At 38.6% G+C, this 17274-nt stretch overlaps 1 protein-coding gene across 1 annotated transcript in view; it reads left to right on the forward strand.

The window, feature by feature from the left end:
• Positions 1–10474: 10474 nt before the first annotated feature.
• The window catches only part of LOC145987838 (alpha-galactosidase MYORG), a 109102-nt gene continuing 102302 nt past the window's right edge, over positions 10475–17274 (forward strand). The window contains exon 1 of the mRNA XM_083122580.1: positions 10475–10741. Within this exon, the coding sequence (XP_082978706.1) occupies positions 10727–10741 (15 nt within the window). The 5' untranslated portion in view covers positions 10475–10726. The remainder of the gene's footprint in view (positions 10742–17274) is intronic.

Genomic DNA, 17274 nt, shown 5'->3' on the forward strand with positions numbered 1-17274 from the left:
CAGGTTTCCCAACAAGAATCTTGTAGACTCTTCTTTCCTCTCCCATTCGTGCCACATGGAATACCCACCTACTTAAGTACGGTATTCTTGACTTAATGATTCTAATAATATCTGGAGATGAATACAAATTATGTAGTTCTAAGTTATGTAAACTTCTCCACTCACGTCTCCGCATCCGTTTTAGGTAAAAATATTTTTCTAAGGATTTTATTTTCAAATACTCTTAATTTATGGACCAAGTTTCACATACATATACTTACTGTTTCGTATATTTTAACTTTCAGTTTCTTAGATATTATACGAGAAGATAAATGTTGCCTACTTTTTATTTCATCTTTCATATAATTTTCATTTGTTAGTACGAATGTGGAAACTGATTCAAACGAGATGTTATCAATAATTAAATTTTGATTATTACATGTGGTTTCGGCCTGTAAGCACACATGGGCGTATTTAAGGGGGGGGGGGGTTCAACGGGTCCAAACCACCCTTAGGTCCAGTAAAATTACCAGATTACCTGTTCTATCAGCTTGTTCATAAAAATTCTTCGCACTTATTTCAATCTCCTAAAAGTTAGAGACGTATAGGACGGGATACGGATGGCAAGAAAATTATGTAATTCCACACACCAGATGGGACTGCAGACCAAATGTCTGCAATTTCCTGATAGTTTCGGAATATCCGTGATAAGAAACTGCATTGGGACTGTCAAATTAGTTATATTTTTTCTCCTCGAGCCTTCCTAAAGATATTTGTTTTTTAAATAGACAGTGCAAGAAAATCAGGGAAACACCGAAACATTCTCAAGTTATTTGACATAAGATGGACAGAAAAGTATCAACACTAAGTTGAAATATCCCCACTTGTTCTAACCAAATTGTTTTCATGCACTGCAAGATTATGTTGTGCACATCAAAAGATGAATGTTCAAGTGCTGTGAACATGTCAGTATTCTAATAGAGATATTAAAAAAATAAACATAAGAGAGAGTTCTGAGAATTTTAATAAAATTTATTCCAGAGCAGAGAAACTACTTAGACACTATGATGAAGAAATGAGATACCTAGAACACCCAGTCGTCAAACCTCACGGAATAATGCACCAGCTGATTGATTGAATTGGTGTTATAAGTCCACTTTATGCACAGTATGGATAATTCGGACTGGACCTACAGCTTAAAGTGTGATCCGAACCATTATGTACCTCCACCGGGTATCGAACCCGGGACCCCTTGATTACAAGGCGACAACGCTACCACTACGCTATCGAGGAGGCCTAATGCACCAGCTGAGAACACAATTGATTATTACAAGCAGAGGCGTATATTCGGGGCTATCTAGGCTATCTGCGAAGCCCAGACTCAGTGAATAAAATACACAAAAAATATCTATCAGAAAATGTGCATAAAATTGTTCATTTCAATAAGAAGATGAACCTGATTTCTTAGAGGAGTTGGAAACATTACCTGCTTTCTTTGAATTCGCGAGACGGCTGGACCATCGCCGGCGGGCAACTCCACGGGGTCACCGTGGTAAAGCTTGACAGGACCCCGATCAATGTTGCAAACCAATTTTTCCCAGCATGTAATTTCCCTACGATCGGGGAATTGTGGAGCCAAACTGTTACAGGAGAGAGAACAGGGTTGCATATGGCGGGAGAAAAACCTTCTGAACTTCCTCAACAGTCTGGGTCAATGTTGCAAACCAATTTTTCCCAGCATGTAATTTTGCCAGGAATGGGGAATTTTGAAGCCAAATTATCGCATAAAGGGGGAAGTGTCACATGCAGGGACAAGAACATCATTGAACACTTGCAGAGGAGTTGAAAAAGAGGTCGTTGACCTTCAAACAACTAGAGATACAGTGGGGAGTAGAAAATTGTTGGCTGAGCCCGAATGGTTTGTGAGTGCATCTAAAAATTACCGAAATGAAGGACCAGTTCTATAGTCTAGATCGCGTCGAGTGGTCTTGGTGAGTGGAATTTATTTAGAGGTAGCGTGTGAATACAGTAGTGAGTGGATTGTATTTTCGTAAATGATATGTGCTGTGTTGTGTAGTGAACTGAAATGAGGGACATAATTAACAAGCTGTCTATTCGGCTTACGAATGACGATAAGCTCCAAATCGTTGTGGATTTTTCTTGTATGTCCACTTTATGAACAGATAAGCAAATGGGGATTGGACCTACAGTTAAAGTGGTATCTAAACCACCATGTATCGAACCCGGGACCCCTTAATTTAAAGGAAACTACGTAACCACTGCGTCCCAACAAGGAGTACCCAAACTTAAAATCATGAAAATAGGTAGGTTGAAATTTTACTTTCATTCTCGTATATAGGCGTACATAATATTTCACAATATGGGCATCTTATTTATGCAAATAAGAATGAAATTCTTGAAATCACTTCCTTACTGACAGTGTACATTTCCATGTTTTATTTATGAGGTATATATTTTTAATCACAGAGTCACATCACTTCAACCCGCCACCCCAAATGAGTTAAAATATACAAAAACACCGCCAGCAGCAAATGTTTGTCCATTCGTCCACTATGATATGGTGCGATAGCCCAGTTTCTTAACCCAGTATACGCCACTGATTACAAGGTAAACTTTCGTTGTACACTTTTGGACCATTTTGTAGTAGAATTGACCTCACGTTTCTATGAACGCATTCAACACATTGCAAAATTGTAACAACTTATTCCAAAAATGTGAAATTGCTATTCCTTTTTCATTGGAAAAGTGTGTCAAAATGTTGGATGACCTGGTTGATAGATTGGAGTTTGATAGCCTGTTCATTATTAGGCGTGCTATACGTCACGGATTTTCAGGGACAATCCCGGAATGATATAATTTGTCCTGGTGTCCCGAATAGTTTCTTCGGGATACACAAATGTCCTGGAATCGGGTGGGAAAGAAGAAATGATTAAGACTATGAGCATTCCATGCCATCTCCGATTTTCATGAAATTTGGGGAGTTGAAACTATGCATGGAACTTAATAACTATGAAAATTTTTAGTCCCGTGCGTCTTGTAATTGTTAAATTATTCAAGGTCAAAGTTAGCAGAAATTGCCCTTTTTGAGCCCGCTTAGCTATACTAAATGTGCTGTAACTCCGCCCCTATTTCACCTAGAAAGCTCAAATGAAGCTCATTGCACACGGAATTGAACAAGCTTTCAAGTGATATATAACAAGCCTATCTTTGGATAAAAATATAATTTTGTCACGTGACCTTGACCTTTGACCTTGAATATCTCAAAACATGTCATCACCAAAAATCGTGAAAAAAATATATTTGGTCCCTCATGCCATACTATAAAACATATCAAAAAATCATTCTGGGACTGCAATGGGATCAGAAGATACAAAATATTATGTGTAACTATGTGACTGATAAAAGCCTCATTAAATCAGACTAGAATTTCACGAGAAATGAAGCAGCGAAGGTTTTTCCAACTTTTTTTTAGGCAGCAAGACGTTATACACATATCTTTCACTTACGATATATGCACATTATAGTGTTGTCAATATTCCTATGGGCACACTCGTTGACGTCTTTCACACTCACATAGAACATTTGGCAATGTAGCAGGTGCAACATCATCGCAAGCAGCAACTATGCCTTCTCTCAGATGGTCAATATCAGGGACTTTTAGTGCATGCACCATTCTCTTCAAATGTTTCTGAAGGTAAAAGTCCTCCTAAGATGTTAGATCTGGGGAATGCGCAGGCCTTTTAATAGATCTCAGTCTGCCCATCAATCTACCTAGAAATTTACCATGAAGAAATTGCCAAAATGTTCACATAGTGTGGTCACACACTCTCCTGTTTCAAAACTCTGGAAAAGTGCCATATCCCATAAGCAAGGATGAAAAACCTGTTCACTTAACGCATCCAAGAAGTCCTCATCATTTAAGGTTCCGTTGTTGTATATGGACCAACCATTCCCGTTCTCCATACGCTATAACACATCATTAGCTTACCGGCAAACCATTCGGCTGGGATCTGTCTACTGTAGATTATCAAATCACAGGTATTGCATATTTTTATTAACTTTACCGTGAACTTAAAAAATAGCCTCGTCACTGAAGAATTTTTCATTCCAAAGGAAGTGTCACGTAATTGCTGGAGATACTTTTCCTAATACTCTCCACTATTCAAGTATTTGGTGAATGTTGCTGATTAAAATCATATGCAATGGTGCGTATACTTCTTTCTCTCCCAAGATGTCAGCGTGGTCTCGACGAGTTCCTAACTCGTTAGGAGCATTCTTAATACTTTGTTTTTAACACCTCAAAAAGGAGAAAATGGTTACAAGCATGCAGTAATAACTTTTTGCTGGTTAAAGATACTTTGGAAAAACTTTCGCCGTTTCATTTCTCGTGAAGTTCTAGCCTGATTTGATATATCACATCACCCCCTTTAATTTGAAATTTGTGCGTTGAATTCAATATGGCGGTCAACAATGTGCCGGATCTGCGCATGACACACACAGCTAGGGATCTCCCTGAACCTAACCTATTTTTTTCAGGACCAGGATAACTCCTTTACATTTTGTAGGGGGTGTTAAAGGACTTTTGACTCGTCATAGTTCATGTAATGAGGCTTTTATCAGTCACATAGTTACACATAACATTTTGTATCTTCTGATCCCATTGCAGTCCCAGAATGATTTTTTGATATGTTTTATAGTATGGCATGAGGGACCAAATAAATTTTTTTCACGATTTTTGGTGATGACAAGTTTTGATATATTCAAGGTCAAAGGTCAAGGTCACGTGACAAAATTATATTTTTATCCAAAGGTAGGCTTCTTATATATCACTTGAAAGCTTGTTTAATTCCCTGTACAATAAGCTTTATTTGAGCTTCCTAGGCGAAATAGGGGCGGAGTTACAGCACATTTAGTACAGCTAAACGGGCTCAAAAAGGGCAATTTCTGCTAACTTTGACCTTGAATAATTTAACAATTACAAGACGCACGGGACTAAAAATTTTCATAGTTATTAAGTTCCATGCATAGTTTCAACTCCCCAAATTTAATGAAAATCGGAGATGGTCAGGTTGAAAATTGCACATATCTGTGTTGATTAGGCATGATTGATTGATTGATTTAGTTTATTTTACTTCGCGTCTTGTGCCTCTTGGCTAATTTGCGAAGATGGGGATGAGTGATGAAATTGATGAATGGACATTCACAAACTACCAAGCCCGACCGGGATTCGAACCCGGGACCCTTGGCGTCGCAGCGCGATGTGCTAACCACTCGGCCACAGGGTCGGGCTTGATTTGGCATGGAATGACTCTATGTTTTCTTCAAATTAAGTGTGTAATATTAAAATATTAATTTTACTAAACAATCTAACTCCACATTGAACCGCTCCCTCTCGATAATACAAGAGTTATCAAGTTACAAGAAGATGCTGCAAAGATATTTGACTTCACGATATTGCCGCCGCCTGCTAGCAATTTTAGTTGGAAGTGCATAGTAAGCTGTTTACTGTAAACAGTCAGTGATTGGGTGCCCACACTGTTCAGCCGGACCCTGTGGCCGAGCAGTTAGCACATCGCCAAGGGTCCCGGGTTCGAATCCCACTCAGGCTTGGTTGTTTGTGAATGTCCATTCATCGATTTCATCATTTCATCACTCATCCCCATCTTCGCAAATTAGCCAAGAGGCACAAAACGTGAAGTAAAATAAACTAAAATCAACCAATCAAACCCACACTGTTCGGTCCGCAGTTCTCAAATAAAGTTTCGAGATTGTGAAATAGCAGGTTATTTCGTTATGGCACCGAAAAGGAATTGCAAGTTTAAAATTTCGAAATAATATGATAATGGATATGTACAGTTGGATCCATAAGTACTACCGTGTAAATTGTCCATGACTATTTTCATAATTTTTTTTCTTCCATGCTATGTGTTTTTAAGCAATGGATATTTATGAAAGCTGGTGCAGAAGTTGTCCACAGCTTGTTTTCAGTTTTCTTTTAATTCCTGAAGTTCATATTGGGCCAAATAAAGTGGACGAACATAGTATGGGAAAATTTGCACGGTAATACTCATGGATCCCACTGTACATACACACAACTTTGTCGGGTTTAGCACACACCCCCACACCCCCCACACACACACAAACACACACTCACACACTCCCCAACAAGCTTCCGGTCAGCAGTGTCCCGGGTTTTCACTTATGAAATATAGCAACCCTAATCATACCAAAAGTTGACCCCCCCCCTCTTACGTGAACTATATATACGCCCATGAGCACATATTTAATTTTATCTTTGCTAACTTCCAAACCCATCTCTTTAGCTGCTTTTAAAAATATCTTAGCATTGTTTTTAATTGTATTTAGGCATCCAGTAAGTCTACATCATCTGCATATGCTAACAACTGAGTCACACCATTTAATTTTAGTCCTTCATTAGTTTCTTTTACCTTCCTAACAGCATATTCAAGGGCAAAATTAAAGAGCAATGGAGGTAATGCATCTAAGGAAATGCATTAACCCATCGTGAATTGTTAACTTGTCAGACATATTAATACCCACACGAATTTTACTTTCGCTTTCATTATTGCATACTTTTATCATATTAATAAGGTTCTTAGGTATTCCCAACTCGACTAATATATTATGTAATTTATCTCTTTCAACCGAATCATAAGCTTTTTTTTAAAATCAATGAATAGTTGATGGACATTTTGATTACATTCCCACTTTTTCTCAAGTGTCTGATGTGAAAAATTTGATCTCTAGTTGATCTGTTACGTTTAAATCTACATTGATATTCACCTATAATTTCATTAGCATATGGGGGATAGTCTTGTTAAAAGAGGATTGTGTGATCAGGAATGAGATATGAACGACTGGGCAAGTTACATTGGAGCTAAACATATGCCTGCCAAACCCTGTCCTGCGTCTACAAAAACAGCGAGGAGGGAACTGCAAAAGCACACACAATATTCATGCCAAACAACTAGTAAACCAGGTGAATGCCAAGAAGGGGGAAATAATGGTACAACATACAAGAATTGCGGACAGCCAAGCAAAGGCAGACTGTCATCCTGTCTGATGAATGGCCTTTCGCACTGTTCACAAACACAGGAGAAGTTTACATGCGGAGAATATCCAACCAAGTGCACGACCAAGAAGATTGCCTCATGCCAACAGTGAAGCATAGTAGAAGGTGTGGGCCGCCATACCATGGTTTTCTGCGGGCCACATTCTCATTTTGAAAGGTATATCGTAGTTACTGCCGAGGACCATGTACACATTTTGAATGAGCAGGTACATCCCATGGTTCAGACATTGATCCCCGTAGGAGACGCCTTTTACCAAGATGGCAATGTCCCGATTGATACCGCTGGAGTTGTACAGTCTTGGTTTGAAGTACGTGAAGACAAGATTTCGCGACTCCTCTAGCCGCCACATTACATGGACCTCGATATCACAGAGCCCGTCAAAACATACTTATTTTTCTATTGAAGGCTTCATTCGACATTAGCTACTATACATTCTCACTTTGGCTTATTGACAGCGGTTCATGTCACTGCTTATGGTATAGCCCAGGTATTTGAAGTTGCCAACTTGTTAAATGCTTCAGCCACTAATTCTGTCCTTAATTTTCCTTGATTTCTTCCCAATAACCAATTCCTTTGTATTGTTCACGTTTATTTTCATTCCGTACTGCCACGGTAAGTCTTCAAATGTACTGTTTGCCGTCCTTTCGTTGCGATGTTGTCCTATATATATTTATTTGTTATTCTTACTATTATTCCCCCTGCCTTATTCTGGAAACGGTTCTTTACTATTGTTCGCAGTAAACATCGGATAACATAGGTGATAGGCTGTACCGGTATCCCCCAATTTCACTTCCCTCCAATCTACAATCTACAAAATTGATGAAAAGGAAGAGAGGACAAGAAATTGAAACCGCTTGGCATAAGAAGAAATGTGCAGCAGAGCAGGGGTATTCTGCCACAAAAGAAGTGATGTATTGAATTGAATTGAATTGAATTTAAAAGTTTGGGAGCGTCAGCACTTAGGCTATTTTGCTCCCGTCAGTTTATACGGGGGCCAGCCCCTTATCATTACAAATAACAACTCTAACGTTGCCTAACTAAAAACGTTAAAATGTTCTGACTTCTGTTAAAAGCTGAGGCTGAAAACGGGCACTCAGCACACACAAGGACAAAAAACAGGACAACACACACAAAATTATACTGGCCATAGTGCCAGTCGCCAGAGCCTCGTTAGTCTTTAGTCCAGGGTGCACTACGTGGAAGTGAGGTTGACATTTGGATGTACTACGTGGAAGATCACCCCTTACACCCCAAAAGAAGTGATGTAAGTGAGGTGACAGAAATATTTTTTAAAAAGAATATAGAGGACAGAATCAAGAAAATATGCACAAAAGAATGTGAAAGAAGAAGTAAAAATAAATAGCTTATGGAAACAGATGGAAACGAATGGCTATGAGAAGGAGGATAGACTGGACATGAACAGAAGAAGGAAGAAAAGTGGTAAGGGAGAATTGGAAGAAAAGGAAAAAGAGGAAGAGAAAGAAAAAGAGAAGAAGAGAAGAGGTTTGGAATAAGGAGTATGGGGAAGACCACAGAAAAGATATGCAAAGTGCTTAGAAAAGCGGGCATTAAAACTTACAGGAAGGGAGGGAGAAGCATCTTAAGAATAACGAAGAAGGCTAACAAGAAAAATGAAAACAGAGAAGAGGAAGAGGAAGGGATTATCTACGAAGTGAAATGTAAAGAATGTCAGAGTGTGTACATAGGATAAACTAAAAAGAGGCTGCAAGACAGGTTGAAACAACATAGGGATGATGTACGACTTAAGAGAGAGAGAAATGCGATATTTAAACACACGAGAGAAACGGGACATGACATAGAGTGGGATGAGGCTAAGCAGATAGGAAGGGAGAAGAGAATGCTAGTGAGAAAATGGAAAGAGGCCAAGGAAATAGAGAAGAAAGGTGAAGAAGACACAATGAACTGGAATGGGGGACAGATGATAAACAAAGAATGGAGGAAGGTGTTAGAAAGAGTGGAAAGGACAAGAGAGAAAGAGGAGAGAAGAAGGAAGAAGAATGAAGGAAATAGAGCGTGAGATAAAGAGTCCAACCACATTCACTTTCAGGCGAAAGTAAAGTTGACAAGGGAAAGCCACCTGCTAGAATGTTCCAGAACAACTTTCTAATAGTCTGGAGAGGAGTATTTTTGTGTATATATATCGTCCTGTTCTTGTACCTTGTTACATTTGTACTTGGTACATATTCTGATGAAGACCTTGCTAGAAGGTTGAAACGTTACGTTTAGTTTATATTTTTTATAATAAAATACATTTCTGCCTTGGTCAGCATATTGAGTTTTTCATATCATGGAAACAAGGCTTAATGGTGTTATAAAAATCCTTTCATCACTAACATGGTGTGAGACGTGTATCATGAGAATTTCAGGGTACCTGTCATTTTCTTCCTCTTCGAAGAGAGAATTACATGTAAAAAATTAGCTTGAAAATTGTCACATACATATAAATCAGTAATGCTGGGATTTTGATGCATTAGCGTCTATTTTTTTTTCAAGCCAACTCAATCAGATGTTCATGGATTTCATAACAAAATAAGTCAAAGCATCTTGGATATGGCATGTCTTCCTTTCTTGCATTTTTTCTCGACCATATTTTAGGGAGTTTCATGGGATTTTAGTGTATTTTAACATTAAAAAAATACATTATCTTACTTTTGGGGGGGCTTTCACGAGAGAGTGACATTTCTTAGTGTTCTTGTTTATTTTCTTAAAAAAAAACAACAACGTAGATACGTCCGGACCGCCATATAAACAGTGGTCCAAGTGGTTAGCACATCGCGCTGCGACGCCAAGGGTCCCGGGTTCGAATCCCGGTCGGGCTTGGTTGTTTGTGAATGTCCATTCATCAATTTCATCATTTCATCACTCATCCCCATCTTCGAAAATTTGCCAAGAGGCACAAAACGCGAAGTAAAATAAACTAAATCAAAAATCAAAACAGTGGTCCGTTAGTGTTGCTGCCACTTATCAAAAGAAACTTCACCTCAATACCATCTACACTTCTTGAAGAATAGTTGATTTATCACTATTTTTAGGTGAGAATTTATCTTTACAGTCTCCCTAAAAGTTTCCTCATACTCCCCCATTTTTCATTTACTGAACATTTTGACGTAGTAACTCAATTTTGGCATAAATTGAGCCTCCACCTTCCGCCTTGCAATACAATTCATAAGCAGATACAAGTTTGTGTACTCGATGTTGCATGGTCATTTTCCCCCTTTTTTCCGACGCAACTGCTAATTAGAATGTGCCTGATGACGTCACGGATTAGGCGTGGGAGTGGGTGCAAAGAAAGCGACGTTGCCGCGGCGTGAAATTCATTTAGAGAGAAGAAGCGACGCTGATGTTTGGCCAATCGTGTGCGAGTACCTCGTGCGTAAACATCTGCATAAACAGTGCAAAGTGGAACGGCTTTGGTCTTCCCCGTGTTATGTGTCGTGCTGCTTCGTCGCTGCACGTCTGACGAAGTTACATTTGCCTGCTTACAACGATGTTGAATGATGGTGCCTGAACTTACTGAAATTGCAGTGCGCTGTTCTTTCACGTTCTACAATTACCCGTTAGTTCAAAGTGCAAGTGCTTATTGAATTTTTTGTCCTCCCAAAAGAAGAGACATGGCTGGACAGGAGGTACGTGAAGCATTTTTCATTATTCAATTTGTCCCGCTCGCATATGAGATATGCAACACTTGTCTTCTTGGAGCTAAAAGTCATTGGGAATGCATTGTTACCATTGTCGTATGGGAATAGGCAACTTAGTGCCTTCTCTTGCATGAAAATTCTTAGTGCGAACTTGCACCTTTGCAGGGATATCTATCTATAGAGAGTTCTTTCGTCGTAGTTTTGTCCTCAAGGACACCAAATTGGGTTGTCTGTAACCAGTGCTCTAGGCCCAACCACTAATTTGGGGGAGGGGCATTTCCATTGGCGACGCCAGAAATTTTTTGTAACGCGTTCAGACCAACGATAAAACTTGAATAGTAATAGTAATAATAATTATTATTATAACATAACTATTATAAACAAATAAAAAGAAACCAAATTTATTATTATTGATTGATTGATTGAGTTGATGTTTAAGTCCACTTTCTGCACAGTAAGGCTAATTGGGACTGGATCTACAGTTTCAAGTGGAATCCGAATCACTATGTGCCTCCACCGGGTATCAAAACCCGGGACCCCTTGATTACAAGGCGACAACGGCACTACTGCGCCATCGGGAGGCCTTACGACTATTATTTTTATTATTATTATTACATCCTTGTTGAGACTTTTCTACTCTATCCGCCATATGAGTGAAAATCCAGCACAACTATTTCTATTATTGATTATTTTTTAGCATTTCATACAGTAAGTGGACTGAAATGCAGAGTTATTCTCTTTTGATATTAACTTTTACACAGCTCGTTCAAGAAAGAAGCTTCAAAAGGTATGAAGAATTTTTTATGTTTATATTGTGTAACCTTGCACAAAAAATCTCAATTTTTTAGGAATTTTGAAAATTGTGAAACCATTTATTCTTTTGGTTTAAATGGTAGAATATGAATACAAAACCTGGTTCCTGTATTTTGCACTCAATTTTTTTTCGATTTAACACATTTTTTATACTTTGTTGTACTTTTAGAAAACTAGTTGAACTTTATTTAGGTTATTAACAATAAAAGTAACAAACTTTCTGACTTTTCGTAACTTGAAATCAAGGCTATCAATTTCCAGGGGGTTCCGGTTCGACCACACTCCTCCCGACACCCATGCCTTGTGATGGAACGAAATAAAATTCACCAATTTTGACCAATGAAAAATGTTCATATATTCATAAGTTAACCAATTCCGAGACATTATCGCATAACGAAGAAACTTGTGGGGAGACCAGGATAAATGATACCACTGCGGGACTATCCCGGAAAATCCGGGACGTGTAGCTACCCTATGACGCTTGAATTCATTCCCTGCTGTATACAATTTTAATTTTCACCGTCTTTAGAGAGATTTCTGAGGGATGTCACGTACCAGTGTCTAGCACCTTTAGACCCTACAGGTATCGCTACCTTTCTCTATCGGACTGGTTTTCAAAGGCTGAAGGTTGCCCGTTGCCAGAAGTTATACAGGTCGGAATCTATCTGTTCTCTCATCGAACAGATTCAATCAATTTTGTCAGTCTGATCTCCACTGTAATTTTGTATTGGTATCTCCGCCTCTGGGATTTATTTTGTTCTCTTGACGTCACCAGCTATGTAACACCGCTTCTTCAAGAACGCACATTCTTAACGTGTAACTTAAATAAAGTAACGATGCTGTAGGTTCCTGTGAATAAATTAGAACTTCGTATTAGCGGTGAGAATTAGGTACCCGAGTGAAAACTTTGGTCGCCTTAATTACTGACCACGCTGGTGAACAGCCGCAGGCTGAACCTCGCCCTTTAATAAAAGAAAATTGAAATTGAAATGACCAAACGAAAGGGCCTGGTTGGGTTTAGGTGAAAACGTCTCCCCCTTCCAAGTTTCCGCAAGAATCCTCAATCAGCGTTGTCTTCAACCAACGCCGGCCCCCGCGGCGGAGTGGTTAGCACATCGCGCTACGAAGCCAGGGATCCCGCTTTCGAATCCTGACCTGGGCATGGATATTTGTGAGTGTCCATTCATCAATTTCATCATATCATCACTCATCCCATCTTTGCAAATTAGCCAAAAGTGGCACAAGAAGCGAAGTAAAATAAAGCAAATCAATCAATCAACCAATCTTCAACCAAAGAATAAACACCCTCTCGGTGGGATAAATGACAGAACACACGAGTAAAAACACTGCATGTCTCCTCTATCGTGCAAAAATATAGCAAAAATTTGTTGCTCCGTTGCTGTCTGAGCGTTGCGAAGGTAATAATTTGGACATTTGCTCTTCCGGCTTTCTATAATTTATAAGTAGTAATCAAAACTTATCCTTTAATTTTTAGAAATATCCTGCGAATATTATCTTCCTTAATTTTGACAACGTTAATTATAAGCAAAATACAGTATATTTAATCTTCGTTTAATCTCCGTTGTTATTGGAAAGTGGCCATCATATAGGTGAATCCTGAATATTGAAGATAGGAAAGTGGTGCTCGTAGAGAGGTGCTTGCCGGGGAGCCCATGTAGGGATGTATCAAGACCGAGACGAGAACAAGAACAGACCCTTCGAGACTTGTCAATACAAGTCCGAGACTCTCTGTCTCGCTCTAGACTTTTGGGGTGTAAGGGGTAGTCTTTTATAAATTCACTCAAATGTCAAGTAGTACACCTTGGAAACTGCATTATTGCAGGCAAACGAGGTTCTGGCGTCTGAACCTACAGCTAGTACAATTCTATGTGGTGTTTGTGCTTTGTATCATACCCTTGTGTGGTTGCGATTGTCCTTGCATTCATCTCATCTCATTCATCATCATTCATCCTCATGGGCGCGATGATCAAGAAAATTACGAGAAATATACTAAGTCAATCAACCAATCCATTGTTCGAGACATTGGCAAACTAGAATCAATGATTGTTGAAAGTTTTCTTAAACCAAAATTGCTTTACTTAGCGAGACATTGGCAAACTAGAATCAATGATTGTTCAAAGTTTTCTTAAACCAAAATTCCTATACTAGAAGAATTTACTAGAAAGAATATTGTTCTTTTAAAATAGTGAGACGGGCAGTTGGTTGCCTCAAGTTGCACTAAACAACATGGCCTTGGATATTTCCATATTCTAATTACTAAGGCACTTTACAGTCAAAGAGTTTCGCAAAAAGAATGAGCTGAAAACCCTGGCAAACATCTAGCTACAAAGATGTTTTATTAACATACCTTACCAAAACCTTTGCCTGTTTTCCATTAACGATTTACCCAAACACACAATTTCTAAAGAGAAAAATACTTGGCGTATATTGGTATAAAATGTGTAATTCCTATGCTACACGTTTCTTTTAAGAGTCTTAAGAAATGGGCATTCGGAACTTATGTAACTATTATATTAATGCAAACTGTTGACTTGTAATGCTAGCCACAGCGTAACTTAGTGCCTAACTTTGTACCAAGAGGTTACAAGAATACCATGTAACTTTTGTTATTGAAGCTGAGTCCCCTACCCCACTAAGTTACGCTTATGATACTAGAACCGAAGTTAATCGTGATGTCTCAATATCAAAATAAGACATACCCTCACCCAAGGTCCGTAGAAAGCGCATTGGAGGTACGAATGTTTTCAATTAGTATAAAGACCTATATGTATGCAATTGTTGTTGGAATGTTTGTATGCAACGTAGACTTTAGAGGGAGGGTTTTGGAGGTCAAGCTCCCCCGGAGAAGTTTCCAAAGTACTACAATTTAATATGCAAAATACTTGATTACAGGATGGCCAGTGAGCCGGAACGCTCCGGAACTATGTTTGTTGTCGGAACTCAGTTCTTGCTGCGACATAATACACGAAAGTCCATTCTTTGTTACACCTTGTAAACAATAGGTAAAGAGGAAAGAGAAAAATCTTGAACTAATTTTTACTCTTGTCGGTGGTTGGTCCGAAAATTTAGGAAAAAAATTCATTTCGGTCAGTGCTATTCGTTTAAGTTGTAATTAAGTACCTAATTTCTAAAATGGCAGACGTGATAGATCTTGTGTTTATATATTTACTTTGGATGCAATAATATAATAATAATAAAAATTATTATTATTTAAGTGATGAGCACGATTTTACAACCAGGTCAATATTGGTTATACAAAATTACAGAATTGAATACATAATTATAAAATAATACAGTGGATCCTACAATCTTATACAACATCATTCCTACAATCTTATACAACATCATAAATTCAAATTGTAGGTTTCAACTAGTTCAGTTACTAAACCTCTGGCCTAATTTAGACATTTATTTATTGAGACTTGTAAGAATTGATATATATCTATGGGAATATCTGGGAATTTTATAAGATATATTATTTAAAAAAAATCACTTTTAATTTGGAAAGTTAAGATCTTCTGTACAAAATATATCCTTTTCATTTTTCTTCTTTCTTCTAAGGTATATAACACATATAACATATTCAAATGTGTTAAGCATTCAGAGTAATGTTGGTCATAGTAATTTTTTTTAAACATTGTGCATAATAACCTGATATAAAGTTTTTGAACTGATTCAACATTTTGAAGGTGACTGATGGCTTTCAGAAACCATAATTCATTAGCATATTCAAGAATAGGACGAACTATATGTGATAGTAATAATATTAATAATAATAATAATAGCCGGCCCTCGTGCCGGAGTGGTTTGCACATCGCGCTACGACGCCAGGGGTCCCGGGTTCGAATCCCGGCCTGGGCATGGTTGTTTGTTAGTGTCCATTCATCACTTTCATCATGTCATCACTCATCCCCATTCGCAAATAAGCCAAAAATGGCACAAAAGCGAAGTAAAATAAAGCATATCAATCAATATCAATTAATGAACAATAATAATAATCTCGGGTCTCATAGCAGTCAGACGCCCTACCGACTTAATCACCGCAGCTCCCTGCTTCTATCCACAAATCATCCATAATTAATACAAGTATTACCTATTCTTTATCTATTTCTTTCTACTTAGATATTTTATTGCTTTTCTGCCACTTTTTGCTAATCGCGACGATGAGTGATTGGATTAAATTGATTAAAACACGCATGCCCATTGCCCAGGCCGGGATTCGAACCCGGGAACTTCGGTGGCGAGATTGAAAGTCAACCCTATACGCACTTGGCCACATAGCCGGTGGCTATATGGCCAAGTGCAAAGTTATAAGACAAAGAATAGCCGGTGGCTATTCTTTGTCTTATAACATAGTATTATTAGCAGATATTGTAATATCAAGACATTTTTGTGTGATACATATTATACTATTATATGTAATCCAATTGACCAACGTCCAAAAACCCTTCCCGAAATATATTTCTAGATAAGTGCCTGCGTCCATGTCATACCCCAGAAATAAAATAAACGATATAATGAGTCAAATATTTTGTTGTAACTATTGGAAAATATTGACACCTCATCGTTGTTTTCAAATGAATTTGTCAAGGCAGAGGGGAAGCTTGCTTCCGCGGTGACGTCACAAGTTTACGATCCCCGCCCCTCGCAGAAAAGGGGCTGTTATGGTCAGACCTCTTGAAGCGGGGTAGGAGAAAGTCTTCACGGACCTTGCCCTCACCTATACTCTGGTGCACGCAATTAGGCTGCTGGCAACATTGCCACATAGTTTCCAGCTTCCATTCTTAACATAAGATTTGATTTGGTTTTTATGAAACTTGTATTGTGCCCCCGCTTCCCTTCTTTAATACGGCCCTGGATTACATCCTTTCGTTCATCCAATCTCACTCTTTCCAATCTCGTTTTGTGAACACTTTAACATATGTACGGTGCGGTTGGTCAGTTGGAGAAAGGTCCTTCTTTAATCCACAAGGCAGCATAATTTTCGGCAGGGGCCGGCCCCTGTGGCAGAGTGGTTAGCACATCGCGCTACGACGCCAGGGGTCCCGGGTTCGAATCCTGGTCTGGGCATGGATGTTTGTGAGTGTCCATTCATCAATTTCATGATATCATCACTCATCCCCATCTTCGCAAATTAGCCAAAAGTGGCACAAAAAGCGAAGTAAAATAAATCAAATCAAATCAAAATTTTCGGCAGGGAAATCTTTGATGATTGGAGCTGGACACACTGGCGCACGCAGGATTTTGTTTCGGGGGGACGGGCAGAATTGTAAAGGTGGATAGTACATAGCTGTTTTTTAGGGGGCAAAACAATATGATATTTCATATTTTTAGAAATTTCCACTACAGAAAGTAGCAATCAGGTATGCAGTGACGGCGCCAGCCTGAAATAAGTGGGGGGAAGGGCTACAGATTTCGGAGTCAAATTCTAGGGGGCTAATTAATACCGGCTAAAAGGTACTTACTTAATACTTTGCTACGATATAATTTTACCAGTAACATATTTTACAGTCAGATTCAAATATACCTTAAATCACTGAGATGTTGCATTTTGTTCCATCATATACAAAAGGCACGAATCTTTCATATGAAATTAAAAGCAATAATTAGACCTATATTGTTTTATTTTCCTAAGCCATTATTGAGTGGAATAATGTTACAGAATAACTATTCATATGAACAGTACA

Source organism: Lepisma saccharinum, chromosome 5, assembly GCF_977018435.1.
Source record: "Lepisma saccharinum chromosome 5, izLepSacc3.1, whole genome shotgun sequence".
Lineage (NCBI taxonomy): Eukaryota > Metazoa > Arthropoda > Insecta > Zygentoma > Lepismatidae > Lepisma > Lepisma saccharinum.